The 16,937-nt window shown below is 46.1% G+C and overlaps 1 protein-coding gene across 5 annotated transcripts in view; it reads left to right on the top strand.

Moving 5' to 3' along the window:
• Positions 1-16,937, top strand: part of SEPTIN11 (septin 11) — a 139,634-nt gene that overhangs the window by 65,544 nt on the left and 57,153 nt on the right. For all 5 annotated transcript variants that reach the window (XR_014011372.1, XM_081207171.1, XM_081207173.1 and 2 more), the window contains exons 4-5: positions 8,239-8,425; positions 12,216-12,377. Coding sequence is in view for 4 of the 5 variants with exons in the window: in XM_081207171.1 (XP_081063297.1) it covers positions 8,239-8,425; positions 12,216-12,377 (349 nt within the window). In the remaining variant the exon portion in view is untranslated. The remainder of the gene's footprint in view (positions 1-8,238; positions 8,426-12,215; positions 12,378-16,937) is intronic.

The following is a 16,937-nucleotide window of genomic DNA, read 5'->3' as shown; positions in this document are numbered from 1 at the left end:
CTGCGTTCGGTACCCGTGTTTGTCACAAGTTCAGCCATCGATGGGTTTCTCTTTCCGGCAGCACAAGACATTCCCATCAGTGTTGTCAGGGCTAGCAATATTTTAGAGCGGAGCTTTCCAAACTGGTGACACGCTTTTTAGACATGCATCATTTTGCGACACAGTCATTCAGTTTTACTAGCAAATTGGACCTTTAAAGCCCTAAACGGCCTCGGCCCAGTACACCCCACCCATCATTCAGCCCATACACTGAGGTCCAGCTCCTAGGGCCTTCTGGCAGTTCCCTCCCTGCGAGAAGTGAGGTTACAGGGAACCAAGCAGAGGGCCTTCTCGGTAGTGGCACCCACTCTGTGGAACGCCCTCCCTTCAGATGTCAAGGAAATAAACAACTATCTGAGGCTGCATGTTTGGTATGGATCAGGGCCTGGAGAAAACTGGAAAAGGAAGAAGCATTGGACTTAGAAGGCCATGATAATAGATTTGAATGGCATGGGAAAGGAAACGTGTTTGATTTTTTTATCGCTTATTATTATTATTATTATTATTATTATTATTATTATTATTATTATTATAATATTGGGAGCTGCCCAGAGTGCCTGGGGAAACCCATCCCAATGGGTGGGGTATAAATAAATAAATTATTTATTATTATTTTAAGCTAACTCCTTTCCAGCCCCCGGGAGGAGTGCGGGAAGCATTTGCATGACACACCTACACACTGCAGCCAACACACTTAATGGGTCGTGACACACAGTTTGGAAAGCTCTCTTTTAGAGGATTTCTATCCCAGTTGGAGAGTGCTTGAAATGTAAGGTGCTGAGGGGAATCTATGCATAACAAGCTTTCTTAACCTGCATAGATCATAATGCAGCGTTACTGGCCTCCTAATATGTGACCAATACATGATCAAGTATACGGAACCGGTGAAGAGAGGCAAAATAATCAGACTAAACACTGACTTTTGTTTTGCCTTTTATTCATTTTTACAATTCTGGGGATTTCTCTCCTGGTGTTTGTTATTTATGATGTGTAGCCTTACCTTCTACGAAATCAATATATACATTTTAAAAACATAATCAAGTAAACGAGCAAGGGGATTTTCAGTTGCATAGTAGTCACAAGTGACATGGGTGAGCCACTCCCATAGCCTCGCCAAAACATTTCTTGAAACAATTCGTTTCAGTGTTTGCATGTTACCTGAAACCCGGAATATGTTGTTTGAATGGCTATGTCTCTTATTATCTCCTTTTAAAAACCAGTTTAGCTGGCAGTTTAGCTATTTCCACACAGGAAACCCAAGAATGCTTAAGTTTGTTTTAAACTAGTTTTGGGAACGCATGTTGTAGCTGAACTTTAAAAGCCTTCAGTTTGCTGACTGCGCTTTATCTGGCGGCAAAGCTATTTTAATGACTTCATCTAAACTTTCCTAATTAGGAAATAAGCTTTAGCAAGGAATTCTTGGAATGCGCGGCTTGTGAGGAAGAATGTCAAGGATGCCTGCTTTTTAACCCATTCTGAAAGTGAGGCATCTCAGCTTCCATAAAGGTGGGTGAGATACCACAGCTGCCACAGCACATGTAAGGAGAGAAGGGTATAGCGCAGTCCCTGGCACCATTGCCATAGTTGCATATTGAGGCCTCCATTCACCCACACGGTTTCTTATCCCAGAGGTCACAGCAGCTGGCTTCAAGTGTCACGCAGCTCACCCCACTCCTAATCTGTGAGGAACCTCAGGCCCAAATGTGACCCTCCAGGACTCTGTATCTGGCCTTCAAGACTCGTCTCAGTCCAAAACCCTCCCCAGGCCTGCACTGTACCCTGCCTGGGTTTTTCTGCCTGGTTTAATTGTGTCCTTCAACTCCCAAAGATGCTCCTTGCTTCCCGGGATGCAGGACACAGTGTGTGCGCATAAAACAGGGGTCGGCAAAGTTTTTGCAGCTTGGGCCGATTCACGGTCCCGCGGACGCCATGGTGGGCCAAAACGCACACACATGCACAAATGCTCCTTCCAGCACTGAGGAGGTGTGCGCAGCTTCCTGTAGCCAATGGGAGGCCGCCCAGCGTTGCAGAAGGCGGTCCCTGCTCCACTCCGCGCCGGTTTAGTGTGGCGCACAGGAGGCGACCGAGCGGGCGGCAGGGGTCCATGGGCCGGTTAAATGACCCCCGTGAGCCGCTTGTGGCCCATGGGCCTTCGGTTGCTGACCCCTGGCATAAAACTAGACAGCTGTATAAAGGGGTGTGGGTGTATGTATGTGTATGTGTATATATAGATATAGGTACAGGGGTACCTTGGGTTAAGAACTTAAATCATTCCAGAGGTCTGTTCTTAACCTGAGGAACCACTTTAGCTAATGTTGCCTCCCACTGTCACCGCGCAATTTCTGTTTCCATCCTGAAGCAAAGTTCTTAACCCGAGGTACTATTTCTGGATTAGCGGAGTCTGTAACCTGAAGTGTATGTAACCTGAAGCGTGTGTAACCCGAGGTACCACTGTAATAATAATAATAATAATAATAATAATAATAATAATAATAATAATAATAATAATAATAATAATTTATTTATACCCCGCCCATCTGGCTGGGTTTCCCCAGCCACTCTGGGCAGCTTCCAACAAAGCATTAAAATACAGTGGTCTGTCAAACATTAAAAGCTTCCCTAAACAGGGCTGCCTTCAGATGTCTTCTAAAAGTCTGGTAGTTGTTGTTCTCTTTGACATCTGGTGGGAGGGTGTTCCATAGGACGGGTGCCACTACCAAGAAGGCCCTCTGCCTGGTTCCCTGTAACTTGGCTTCTCTCAGTGAGGGAACCGCCAGAAGGCCCTCGGTGCTGGACCTCAGTGTCTGGGCAGAATGATGGGGGTGGAGACACTCCTTCAGATAGATAGATAGATATTCATTGCTGCACCCATTTATGCCTCTGGCCCCACCACGGGCAAAGTCACCCAGAAGGGAATGTGTCACTTGTTCCGAAAAAGCTCCCCCACCCACCCACTTGCTGCAATGACTGCACCATGCTGGCTCCCTCTGGAAAGGATATCTGGTTGCAGAGCTGGGGAAGAAACCCAGGAGAGTTGCAACGGGCAAACCTAGGCTATGTTCAAGTCTGAGGTGCTGGCGGTAAGAGCACCGACAAGGAGCGCAATTGCGCTCGTGGCTACAGGAACTTTGAAGCGCCGCCTTTATTCCATGGAATCAAAGCAATACAGTTATCTCTAGAACATGTGGGCAAAGGGACAAAGAACTGGAGAGTCGGGGAACAAACCGCAGAGTTTCTGAGATGTCAAGGCTTCAGCATACCAGTTGCTGCGATTCACAGGTGGACAGAGGGTTGTTGCGCTCATGTTCAGCTTGCAAGCTTCCCACAGGCATCTGGTCGGCAGTGTCAGAAACTTAGATATGAAGGCTGGGAGCTAAAGGACGCCTTAAACCAAGGTTATGGGTGCAGCAACGGAATATCTAGGCATGCTTTTTCTATAACAAGAATGCAAAGCTGAAAACGAATGGACTCCTGCTAAAATATTACGTTCATTTTTCATATGGTCTAGTCCTTCCCCTGCCGACCCCCCTAATATTCTTAAAAGGGTCTCTTCTCCAGTCTTCAGAGAGTAGCTGGAAGTGGGGAGGCAGAAAAAGGTCCCACAGTCGTACCTCAGGTTACAGACGCTTCAGGTTGCGTTTTCTCAGGTTGCAGACTGCCGAAACCTGGAAGTACCGGAACGGGTTACTTCCGGGTTTCAGTGGTCGCACATGCGCAGAAGCGCTAATTGCACTTTGCGCATGCACAGATGTGCCAAATCACAACCCACATGTGCGCAGATGCAGGTTACGGATGCTTCGGGTTGCGAATGTGCATCCCGCATAGATCACGTTCGCAACCCGAGCGTCCACTGTACTTTCCTCCCACTTTGCAGTTTTAATCTGAAATATTAGGCGCAGTAATCTGAAATATTAGGCCCAGAGCTCAGAAACTGCTCAGAAATTCCCTGTTGCAAAATGCGCCTTAGAACAATGGGAGTTTTGAACACTGCTGGTCAGCCACTGTGAGAACTAGAGAACTGAGAACTAGATGAGATATTGGCAAGATCTAGCAGGCTCACCTTATATTTTACCTGTTATTTGCAGGCCACCTGTCTTCTGTAGGAGAGTGGCTTCCTTTGGCTGCTGCAATTTTTGCAGCAAGCCTTTGTCTGAAGCAGGAATCCTGATGTTGTGTAGAAGTATTTTCTTTCGTGTGACCTGAACTACAGCTGTCTGTGCCCATGCCTCAGTTCTGTGGGAGTGCAGAAGGGGCGCGGAATGTTATATTCAGTGTTAGAAACTCAGGTATATAAGCTAGGCTCCAAATGACACCTTGAATCTAGGTTGCAATTGCCACAACAGAATGTCTGTTCACCTGGGGGTTGGACTAAATAATCCTCTGGGTCCCTTGTAATGCTGCAGTTTTATGATTCCATGATCTCAGCTACAATGCTTGACTGTAGCTTGCTCTTACAACAGTTCACTTGTCCCAGTCCAGAAAGGAAGAACACACACAGCGGAAATGGGAATGGTATTAACAATGGACTAAGACAGAGGCTTTTAAACTGTAGTCACCAACCTGGTGCCCAGAATTCTCCATGTAGTCCCAACTGGCCCTATGCCAGGAGCAAAACGCTCCTGGCGCCTGGCTAATTTCAAACACTGGTTACATTGTGCGCACAATTTAGTTTTTCTTGAGAATCTATTTTCATGTACTTCATTGAGCAAGTTCCTAGTCCCTAACGTCTGTAGATAGAGGCTTGAAAGTGCATGTATGGGCAATGCATGCCTTAGGAGCCAGAAGTGTGGCTGAGGAACATCTCCAGTGATGGTGGTTGGGACCTAAGTGCCATACCTCCACAAAGCTCCTTAACCCTCCTTAACATGATCAGCAAAACCAGCGTAGATTACATTTAAAAATGCAGGTACATTATGAGTTGGGTTCATTTGCAGTATCAGCACTTCTTGATTCAGGCTTTGGATTGCCTGGCTGCAGAATCTTTAGTTATTAAAAGCGCAGAGGGCCCTCAACCTTCTCTGCCACATTGTGGGTGTTCGGACATAGTCTTGCTTTTTCTCTGCCTGCCTCTTTTTATAGTCCTTCTGCTTCGCTCCCCTTTGCTTGCCTCCGGCTTCCCCCAGCCACCAGCTGCTCCTTCGCTCTTCCTTCTTCTTTTCCCAGTTCTCCCCCCCCCCTTCCATGCTTCTCCTTAGCTCAGTATTCACATTCCACAGCGATGCAAAAGGCCACAGACACAGGCATTGCAGTCCTCTGCATCCTGTCAGAAATTTGGCTGTGGGTCTTCTGCACAACTGCCCAGCATGAAGTATGGAATCTGGAGTAGAGTTTGGCCTCCTGAGAATCTCCGTTTATGTGGCAGGAAAGGTCAAATTCCTACAACTGCATATCAAAGCCATCTTGGGGCTAACATCTAAAGGGAACCCTGTCCATTAACCCTCTTCACTTTCCCCTACTTTTTACATGTTCACAGCCCTCTGCCCTGTTAACACATTATGGGCTGTCAGCATACATGAGTGTCTTTGGTGTGGGAGTGCACTCTCTTATGTACTATGACTATTATTAATTCTTACTTATTAAATGGGATGCGGGTGGCACTGTGGGCTAAACCACTGAGCCTAGGGCTTGCCGATCAGAAGGTCAGCGGTTCAAATCCCCGCCACAGGGTGAGCTCCCATTGCTCGGTCCCTGCTCCTGCCTACCTAGCAGTTTGAAAACACGTCAAAGTGCAAGTAGATAAATAGGTACCGCTCTGGCGGGAAGGTAAACGGTGTTTCCGTGCGCTGCTCTGGTTTGCCAGAAGCGGCTTAGTCATGCTGGCCACATGACCCGGAAGCTGTACGCCGGCTCCCTCGGCCTATAAAGCGAGATAAGCGCCGCAACCCCAGAGTTGGCCACGACTGAACCTAATGGTCAGGGGCCCCTTTATCTTTACCTTTACTTATTAAATTAGTGTTCTGCCCTTCAACACGAAGGTTCCCACGGTGTTCCCTAGAAGTATATTAAAAGGCACACCACAAAACCAACAATATAACACACAATACAAGAATTGTCAACCAACAATATGATACACAAATCAAAATGAAACATCAAAATACCAAGAAACCGGGATTCAAACAATCCAGCATCAAAGTTTATCTCCTCAAGCAATTAACAAGCCCAGACCTCTGACCCTGGAGCTGAAGAATATCTTGCTTTGGCTTACGTGGGGCCAATGGCTTGAGGTTGGTCGTTCATACAATCTTGTCAACCACAGTGTTATCCTACTTGACCTCAAATGTTTTTTGCACTTAATGCCTTAGGCACAAAACTGCAGCTCAGAGCCTTCTCCCCAGAATGCATTTGGTTGTCTAACTGCCTCTCATTACACTCTAGCAAAAAAAATAATTTTTGGCAATCCCAGTAGCACAAGTTTTCCGTTTTTAATCACTAAATCTCTCTTTTTCAGATTGAGATTTGCTGTAGGCTGTCGTTCTCCTTGCATAAAACCTCCTCTCCCCTTTAAAACCGAGGAACAGGACCTTGGGAACAGCTGTGGGGGGAATTAGCAGGTTTTTAATTTAGCTCCCAGCGTACAAACGGGATGTCCTCCTGATAGCCGGACACTCAATCACAGCAGCTCCCAGCTCATTACGAACTGTTTTGATAAAGAAGGTTCATCTTCAGTTGAACAGCCAGCTGTGGGCAGTATCTCTGTAAAAGCACAGCATTCAGGACTCCAGTCAGCACGTAAGCAGGTTGCCTTGCCCTAAGTTGATCTACTATAAAAGGCTATTCAAAGGTTGTGGGCGGTACACAACGTTGCCACATAATTTAGACCCCCTTGGCTGTGGATGAATTAGGGTTCACCCAGACTTCCTTTTGTGCCACATTTCTAGGGACAGATCCGTATTTCAAAGCTCTGTGTCTGAACACTTTCCCCCCTGCAAAACACCATAGAATCATATTTTTAATTGTATTATCTTGTATTTTTATGCTGCGAATCTCCCAAAGATCTTTGGATGAAGGACGGTCTACTACTACTATTACTACTAGATCAATGGAGGACTGCACCTTAGGGGGATAAAGTTAAACTGTCGGCAGGTTGCAGCAGGCTGTAGAGACCGATATGGGAAAATCATGAGGAATGGGACTCTTTGGAACAAGAGACCCCAAGGGTCATTTAGTCCAACCCCTTGCAATGCAGGGAGAGACATGTTTTGTTGCAGCTGGGGCAGGTTAAGGTGTCTGGTTGTGCTGCTGTAGCTGCACCATGGCACTTCTACCCTTTCTGCTCCTCCCAGTGGTCATTCCTCCTCTGGTCACTGCTATTGGCGCACGACGTGATTGTCTTGTCTCCGGACAGTCAATAAATAATAAAACAAACCAACAAATAAAAGTGTGACTAGCCCAAGGTCACCCAGCAGCTGCATGTGGAGGAGCGGAGACGCGAACCCAGTTCACCAGATTACGAGTCCACTGCTCTTAGCCACTACACCACACTGGCTTCCTATATAGTGTGAGTGCAGTCCAAGTGCGCAGGCTGGGTCACATTTTTCAAACATGGCAATACCTACCTGCCCTGTGTAGTGTGCCAGCCAGCAGCCTACTGTGTGAAACTTGAGCAAACTCTTGCCAGCCTTCCCACCATCTTGGGATGTAAAGGTAAAGGGACCCCTGACCATTAGGTCCAGTCACAGACAACTCTGGGGTTGCGGCGCTCATCTCGCTTTATTGGCCAAGGGAGCCGGCGTACAGCTTCTGGGTCATGTGGCCAGCATGACTAAGCCGCTTCTGGAGAACCAGAGCAGCGCATGGAAACGCGGTTTACCTTCCCGCCAGAGTATTTATCTACTTGCACTTTGATGTGCTTTCAAACTGCTAGGTTGGCAGGAGCAGGGACCTTGCAATGGGAGCTCACCCCGTTGCGGGGATTCGAACTGCTGACCTTCTGATCAGCAAGTTCTAGGCTCTGTGGTTTAACCCGCGTCCCTCATCTTGACCTGTACTTGCCATGATTTACACAAGATGGCGGACAGGGGGTGGTTAAAGAACTTCGAAAGAAACCTAATTCTCTTCCTCTCCTGTTGATACCTTGGCTTTTGGTTTCTGTGTCTTTGAGGAGAAGACTGGTCTTATAACTGCACTGGAAGTCACCTGGATGAAAACCCTATAATGGCAGTTGCATCCGGGTTTCAAATGTGATTCTTCTGTTTTCAGCTACAAGCCCATTGTGGAATACATAGATGCCCAGTTTGAAGCCTACTTGCAGGAGGAACTGAAGATCAAGCGCTCCCTCTTTAACTACCACGACACCAGGATTCACGCTTGCTTATACTTCATCGCACCTACCGGCCACTCGCTGAAATCTCTTGATCTGGTCACCATGAAGAAGCTCGACAGTAAGGTACTCCACTTCTCACCTTGATGAGACCTTGCCTTCCTAGTCGCACAACTATAACAGTGAAGCAGATTTCTGTTGCGGAGAATTGTGGTGCGAAATAAAAATGCCATGCTAATTCACTTAATGGTAAGAAGCTTTGAGAGCGAGAGATGGCGTTTTGATGGAGGGGCAGGATTCTGAAACTGTGGCTGATGCCACTTAATGTGTTGTTTCACCCTCAATGTGCTTCCTTCCCACCCTCACCCCCAAAATTGTGCTTATTCAAATTCAGGCAGATTTACTTAAAACCTACAGTTAATCAAGTGAAATGCTCCTTTAAAAAGTAATTTCAAAAATGATTCTGGATTCCGCCCCCTGCCAGAATAGACATTTGCTGAAAATAAGGCCTTTAATTTTGGCACAAGTTTGTTGGGTTTTTGTTGTTGTTGTTGTTGTTGTTTTGCTTTTCTTCCAAATAAGGATTAGCGGCACCCACAGGAAGTGAGTTTATATAATATAAGAGGATTGTCAAGCACTGTCTGTAGTTAAAAAGCTCTTGATTTCTGGGTCAATATTAACATCATCTCTACCAGTGTTGTTTTTTTTTAAAAAAAATCCTCTGGTTTTATGGAAGGAAATTGCACCGAAGCAGTCCTTAACCTTGTTGCTTATGTGTGGTTCCTTCTTTTCCCTTACAAACGATCGACCTCATAAAGCAAGAGAGAAACCTAGTTTGTGGCCCTGGAAGCGTATTGTGAATCACTTACATAGCACTAAGGAAAGTCCTCAAGATGCTTTAGCTTTTGCACAACCTTGTGAAGAAAGTCTCATAGGACCCAGTAGGACTTTCTGCTAAGTAAGTAGGTGTTGCAGCCACAGCCCTGATTTGCTCTTGTTTCCCAGCAACCCTGTGACTATTGTTCCCACTTTATGCATAGGAAAGTAATCTGAAAAACAAGTGATATTTCCTAAGGCTGTTTAGTGGTCTTGCTTGACTGTCATGGTAAACTGTGGTTTGTTGTGATGCAAACGAGCCTGTGCAAGCCTTCGACTTTCCCCTCCCTTCTTCCAGCACCCTTCTCTTCCATTTTTGGCTGTTCTCATTTTAGCATCATGCCTGAACGCAGAAGAAACTGTGGTTTGCCTTAACTGTGGCTTACTGAAGTGTGCCAACTTCAAACTTTGCTTTACCGAAGTAGGATTGTTTCAACAAACCGTTGTTGTGATAATGACAATGGTAATGATCATTACGATGTAATGATAAAGCTAATAAAAAATGAGTGAAATGCAAGATTCTGATCTCCTCCTTGCAGTTGTGTCTGTGGACCGGGACCGCATGAACTTGAGGTGTGCACAGGTTTATTCACTTAAATTCTCTCAGAACCAGACCACTGAGCCTCTGGCAGATTTCAAACAGGTTTCCATATGCAGCCAAACTATCTTCTTTCCAGCTCACATTCAGAATATTCATGTGTGTGCACAGATAGCAGCACCCAAGGAGCTCAAAGGCTTTTAGAATTCAAATTCATGGTCGCGCTATCTCCTTTTGTTGGAAATGCGTTACTACAGTCTGGGTGACACACAGCATTTCCTGTTCACCACCTCTGTAGAAAGCAGAGAGGAAACAGCTACTTGTGTGTGACTTCTATTTATGGCCAACTCCTTTGCTCTGAAATGCAAATTGGTGGATCTTATCTGTTTCACTGCCGGTGTAGCTAATTAAGAAAAGAAAAAGAAGGAAATGAGAAGATAGGCTGCACAAAGGTTTGCAATCACATTCAAGGGTATTTGATAAGGTCTTCATTCACCACAACTTCATAACCTGAATTCCATCACCTGGAAAGCTTGGCTTGGCTTTGCATTGAACAAAATAGACGGTACACGTGAAATGAAAGAAGCGTAGTTAGATGTGCCAGCCTGGCATTTTTATGGGTGATAGCTGTGTGAATAGAATAGCTTGGGGCAGGTTTAAATGCTAACGCCACCATCGAGGCCAGTGGCAATTGGCCTTGTGGGATGATAGTTCCTTTGCAAGCAGGGCTCCCTGATGGTGCCGATCAGCTGATTGGTGCTGACAGCAAGCCCCCCTGGAATTGCTTGTGTTGTAAACAAAAATCTGCCCCTTTTTCCCTTATGGGGTATCCAGGAGTCCATATAGAGTCCTTACGTAGGTTCCCTAATGGTAGGAGAAAATAACAGAGGCCAACCAAAGAATATTGAGAAGCAAAGCAGCTAATAAGCCTGATCTTTATTGATCGGTTGCAACACGGTCCTCACTCACCACACGCAGGAGGGAGGAGGAACCCAGAACCAAGGTGTGCCTGCCCTTATATAGACATTTTAAATCCCCTGCCCTGGAGCTCAAGACCACCCCTCCATACATCATACATACATCACAGAAGGGTTGTAACCTAAGACCACCCCCCAGATACATCATACCTACATCACAGAAAAGGTGGTCTACAGCAGAAATCTGAGTGTGTTGTTTATCTCTTCTGACAGGTTACCTGTTTAATTGTCACTTGATTGGATTGCCTGGGGAGCCTGGACAGTCTTTTGTAATGACAAATACTTAGTTCCTGAGCCAGGTCACAGGCTCACACCCTATTCATATCTTAAATGTGCCCTTAAGACAGGATTTGTGAAGGAAAAGACAATGGGGAGGCATTTCCATTTTCCTTTGACCTTGCAGAGAAAACATTTGGTCAGTTTGGGAATCAGAAATGGTTTCAGGTCGGTCTTTCTGTGCTGATCTATGTACGTGCTTGGTTGGTACATTTATGAACATTTAATTTATATCTAAGACCTCAAAATTCCTATCACACTTGCACTGAGGAGTTCCCCATATAGGGGACTCCCTTGTGCAGCTGAGGGGTCTTGCTGTCAGTGAGCCCTGCTCTGTTCATTTCCAGGGATGGAATCTAAACAGCCCCTGCAAATGGGCTTCCAAAGGGCTAGCTTGCCTGGCGTCAGAGGACTGACAGGTATCTGCCAAACCTGGTCTGCAGGGTGTGGGGAATTAAGAAATTGGCGTGCCAGTTCCACACCCCTGCCATAACTGGCAGGAAGCAGCTGCAGTTCTTCCTTGTCAAATAATCAGAGCTCAGGGTTCAAGTGCAAGGGGCCTCTCTGTGCTGGGAGCTTCTCTGTTCTAACTCAGTGGAGCTGGACTTGCTTTCATATTCAGTCAGTTATAGTGGGAGATATTCCAGCACATGTTGTTGTTGTTTAGTCGTTTAGTCGTGTCCGGCTCTTCATGATCCCATGGACCAGAGCACGCCAGGCACTCCTGTCTTCCACTGCCACCCACAGCTTGGTCAAACTCATGCTGGTAGCTTTGAGAACACTGTCCAACCATCTTGTCCTCTGTCGTCCCCTTCTCCTTGTGCCCTCCATCTTTCCCAACATCAGGGTCTTTTCCAGAGAGTCTTCTCTTCTCATGAGGCGGCCAAAGTATTGGAGTCTCAGCTTCAGGATCTGTCCTTCCAGTGAGCACTCAGGGCTGATTTCCTTCAGAATGGAGAGGTTTGATCTTCTTGCAGTCCATGGGACTCTCAGGAGTCTCCTCCAACACCATAATTCAAAAGCATCAATTCTTCGGCGATCAGCCTTCTTTACGGTCCAGCACATAATAAGGGTTAATATTGTCCAGGCAAAAGAAAAAGGAAAGCTGTGTATGAGTTTGGTTTCGTACAAAAGGGTTGGGCATCCTTTTGATTTGCTGCCATTCTTCTCCTCCTGCTTGCCATTGGAGAGTCCTCGCATCACCAGCCACCGGCGCAGTATGACTGATTGCTCTCTGTTTGCATTGCAGGTGAACATCATCCCCATAATCGCCAAAGCTGACACCATTGCGAAAAACGAGCTGCATAAATTCAAGAGCAAAATCATGAGCGAGCTGGTGAGCAACGGAGTCCAGATCTACCAGTTCCCGACGGACGAAGAGACAGTGGCCGAGATTAATGCCACAATGAGTGTAAGCCTTGTTTTCCTTGCGTCCTCCATTGCTGCTCTTGTAAGACATGGGAATATAGGAAGTTGCCTTATACAGAGTCACGCCACTGGCCCATCTAACTCAGTACGGTCTACACTGACTGGCAACATTTCTCCAGAGTTTCACATCAAGGTCTCTATCTCAGACCAAGCTGGAGATGCTGGGGATTGAACCTAGAACCTTCTGAATTCAAAGCAGATGCTCTAACCTCTGGGCTATGTCCAGGCCGTGTTGTGTCACTCTTTGGCTTTCTAAGCCAACTACACCTTGGATGCAGCCTAGAGCTTATCCACACTTAACCTTTCCTCCACTCTTTCCAGGAATGGTCCACAATTTAAAACTCTGCATCCGAGCCCCATCCCACCACCCACCCACCCCTTTTTTTTTTGCTCCAGTGCTTTCTCCGCAAAAACTGCTCCTTAAAGCTCAATAGGTGCAAACATCACCCAGTTGGCATTTGTTCCAATTCAACTTTAAAGAGTGGTTTCCTCTGCGAAAGCTCAGAGCCAATAAAAACACCCAAAGCCGCTTAGGCATGAGGCATTAAAGTGCTGGTCTCTACCTGGAAAGAACGGAGCAAAAGGATGATGATGATAATAATAATAATAATAATAATAATAATAATAATAATAATAATAATAATAATGCTGCTAGAGTGGTACCTCAGTTCTCGTATGTAAACTTGCAAGGCGCGTTTGAAAATAGAAGCATTTACTTCTGGGTTTTCGGCATTCGGGTTCCCAAATGTTAGTCAGCGGAGACGTTCAAGAACCGAAGTAAAACTGTAATAATAATAATAATAATAATAATAATAATAATAATAATAATAATAATTTATTTATATATATTTATTTAGACTCCTCATTTTGCCATTGCAATGCAAGTAAATGGGGAAGACTTCTTTTCCTGGCTCTTCGGCTATACTGAGAGAGACAGAGGAGCTCAAATGCATGAGGAGAAGTAGGTGGGGATGGAGGCTGCCCCATGGCGGTGCTGCTTGGCCATAGCCGCAGCGTGGAGTAGAAGCTGCCCCAGTGTGGGTGCTTGTGACAAGGCGACAGGGAGCAGGGAGGAGAGACAGTTATTTCAGCCACAGAAATGTCCAAGCGGCAGCTGTCCTGCACAGCATGTAAGCGAGAGCCTTTCTCCACCCATCTGCCCAGCTCTTGGCTCTTCTCCCGCCCCAGACTGGGCATGGCCCCTGGCCTTCCCCCAAAATGCAAGCCAGCCCTTCAGAATTGCACACAGCGTAATGAAAACACCACCTGGACTAGTCCCGAGAGACCGAAAACAGACCCAGCTTCCTCTTGGCTTTGGCTCCCGTTTCTAAACACACAATATCCTGGACGGGGAAGAATCCCAAGTGCATCTTTTATGGCTAAGCGGGCTGGGCTAGGCGCGTCTTTTTTCGGCACAAGCTCAGCTGCTGTTTACTGGCAGATTCCAAGAGCTCCAGTGTGGTTTTGAGGTTTTTTGGTTTGGAGCTTAGGAAATGCAGGAGGAAATGAAGTGCGCCGTTCTGGCCAGGCCAGGGGGCCGTGTGTCTTGTCTGTCTTAATGCATTACATGGTTAAGAAGCTCAGTGAAGAGTTGACCATATCCAAAAGTGCTCAGTAAGTAGTGGTGCATAGGCCAAATGCTTTGCGCTTTCTACCCTTCTGACTCCAGAGACAGAAGTGGGTAGGGTGGGTGGATGAGCAGTAAAACAGTACTTTTCCAAGCACAATTCAGAGTGTTGGTGCTGACCTTTAAAGCCCTAAATGGCCTCGGTCCAGTATACCTGAAGGAGCGTCTCCACCCCCCTCGTTCTGCCCGGACACTGAGGTCCAGCACCGAGGGCCTTCTGGCGGTTCCCTCGCTGGGAGAAGCCAAGTTACAGGGAAACAGGCAGAGGGCCTTCTCGGTAGTGGCACCCGCCCTGTGGAACGCCCTCCCACCAGATGTCAAAGAGAACAACAACTACCAGACTTTTAGAAGACATCTGAAGGCAGCCCTGTTTAGGGAAGCTTTTAATGTTTGCTGTATTACGGTATTTTAATATTTTGTTGGAAGCTGCCCAGAGTGGCTGGGGAAGCCCAGCCAGATGGGTGGGGTATAAATAATAAATTATTATTATATAACACTGGGACATGATAGCAGGCCATGCAATGTGGGATGGCTCATTGGAAAGGCTGTGTTCTTCCATCCCACATCCTCTTCTCCAAAGGGGTCTTCCAGCAAAACAAACTGCTGAGCAAAGGACACACAAACTTCAGCTTTACGTATCTGAAAGAATGATTTCAGTTCAGACATCACCCCAAACCATGTTTTCTCCAGCCGCAGTTTAGAAGCCAGACGATGGTTGGACCCTTCCAATCGCATGAGGGGACACAATCCTGTTTTCTGTGGTCCACCTTCCTCTCGAGTCAGAGATACAATTCAGCGGTTGCTTGTCCAGTCAGTACATCAATTCATTCATGAAGTGCTTCCTGTGAAATATCTCGGAAGAGAGTCAACACTAAAAACATCGGTAAAACAATTTCGTCTGTAAAAAAAACCCCAGTTAAGGCGATGTCACTTTGAAAACAAGTATAAATGGATTGTGCCCAACCACACAATGCTATTGCATGGAGGTTTTGCTTGTAGGCTTCCTATAGGCATCTGGTTGGCTATAATTATTATTATTATTATTATTATTATTATTATTATTATTATTATTATTTATTTGTATCCTGCCCATCTGGCTAGGTCTCCCCAGCCACTCTGGGCGGCTTCCAACAAAGATTAAAAATACATTAAAATGTCACACATTAAAAACTTCCCTGAACATCTTCTAAATGTTGGGTAGTTGTTTATCTCTTTGACATCTGATGGGAGGGCCTTCCACAGGGCAGGCGCCACTACCAAGAAGGCCCTCTGTCTGGTTCCCTGCAGCTTTGCTTCTCGCAATGAGGAAACTGCCAGAAGGCCCTCGGCGCTGGACCTCAGTGTCCGGGCAGAATGATGGGGTGGAGACGCTCCTTCAGGTATACTGGGAACAGGATGCTAGGCTGGAAGAACTCTTCTTATGTTCTTAGTCTGTTTTACCATTGAGATGGAGAAGAACACTGGTGTCTGTCCCCCACCTTGATTGGTAGGAATGTAAGTGTATGCATGCTTCTCCCATTTCCACTAAGACAGGGGTGCCCAAACTTTTTTCAAAGAGGGCCAGATTGGATGACGTGAACATGCGTGAGGGCCGACCTTTTTTTTTACGATTTCCCCCCAAGGTTGTTGAGCTTATTTTTAGGAGTGAACTTGTTTTTTTGGATTAGACACCAATACATTAACTGCCACAGGGGCTGGATAAAACTGGCTATGGGGTCGGATTAGGCCCCCAAAATGGACTTTGGATGTGCCTGCACTGAGTGATTTTGTTGCATCCTGAACCAGGCTTCAAATATTTCTTATAAAACTGTGCCATTAGTGGTGATTATTAATTCCACGCCAGACTTTTAATGGTGCATTTTCCTGGTACATTTCCCTGAAATATTCTCCCAGATATCTTTGTATCACAACACGCTTTTAAAATTCTTTTTATCGTAGCTTCTTCTACTGTAATTATATCTGTCGAGAACCATTCTTTAATCGCTGCTATGTTCACTGCTTTATAGTATCCTCACTTGGCTGCTGCATTACCTCCAATAACTACTGCTGACCCTTTTGAAACAAGCATCTACGCATCCTCCTTCCACAGGCTGCCTTGGCTGGCTGGCTAGTTTAGGCGTCTTGGGCTAGAGCCAGGCTTCCTTTTTAAAGTCCCCTTTTCCTTCCTCCTTTAGTGAAAGCTAATAAAATGGGGTGGGGAGAATCTCGACTTCCTTCCATTCACCCTGCTCCCCACTCCCTAGGAAGTGTCAGCGCCAACTTGTGCTCTGGACCATCAGTATGTAAACTGCACAAGCGCATCTAAACGGAACGAGGAGGAAGCAGACAGTGAATGCCTGAGTCACAATGCTCTCCCCGGACTACTCCTTTCCCAGGTCAATTTACGATTCCGTCAGCCCATTTATTGCTGTCATATCTGTTTGTCTTGCAACCCCCTCCCCCAAGAAGGAAAGCACATCATCCAACTACTGTGTGTTTTGGGAGGTGCTGTGCATCCTAAGGCCCCATCCATTTTTTAAAAACAAAGTAAATAAAAAATACCGTATTTTTCGCTCTATAACACGCACCCGACCATAACACGCACGTAGTTTTTAGAGGAGGAAAATCCGTAGGCATGCCACCCGTAGGCATTCCCTCCATAACACGCACAGACATTTCCCCTTACTTTCTAGGAGGAAAAAAGTGAGTGTTATGGTGCAAAAAATACGGTATATATTTGCAAATACGATGAAAAGAAAGAAAGGGTGGCTAAGTATTGGAAAGGGAATCAGTTACCCACTAGGGGAGAATGGTTATGTAAGCTTTCAGAATGTTTAGAATTAGCCAAATTGGCAGATATAATAAGACAGAAACCAAAAAGTGAAGTGAAAAAGGAATGGGAGTGTCTAAATGAATACCTTAAAAGTCAAGGTTCGA

This window comes from Podarcis bocagei (genome assembly GCF_964188305.1).
Source record: "Podarcis bocagei genome assembly, chromosome: 9".
Lineage (NCBI taxonomy): Eukaryota > Metazoa > Chordata > Lepidosauria > Squamata > Lacertidae > Podarcis > Podarcis bocagei.
The sequence above is the reverse complement of the archived record's forward strand: the minus strand, read 5'-3'. Positions and strand labels throughout refer to the sequence as shown.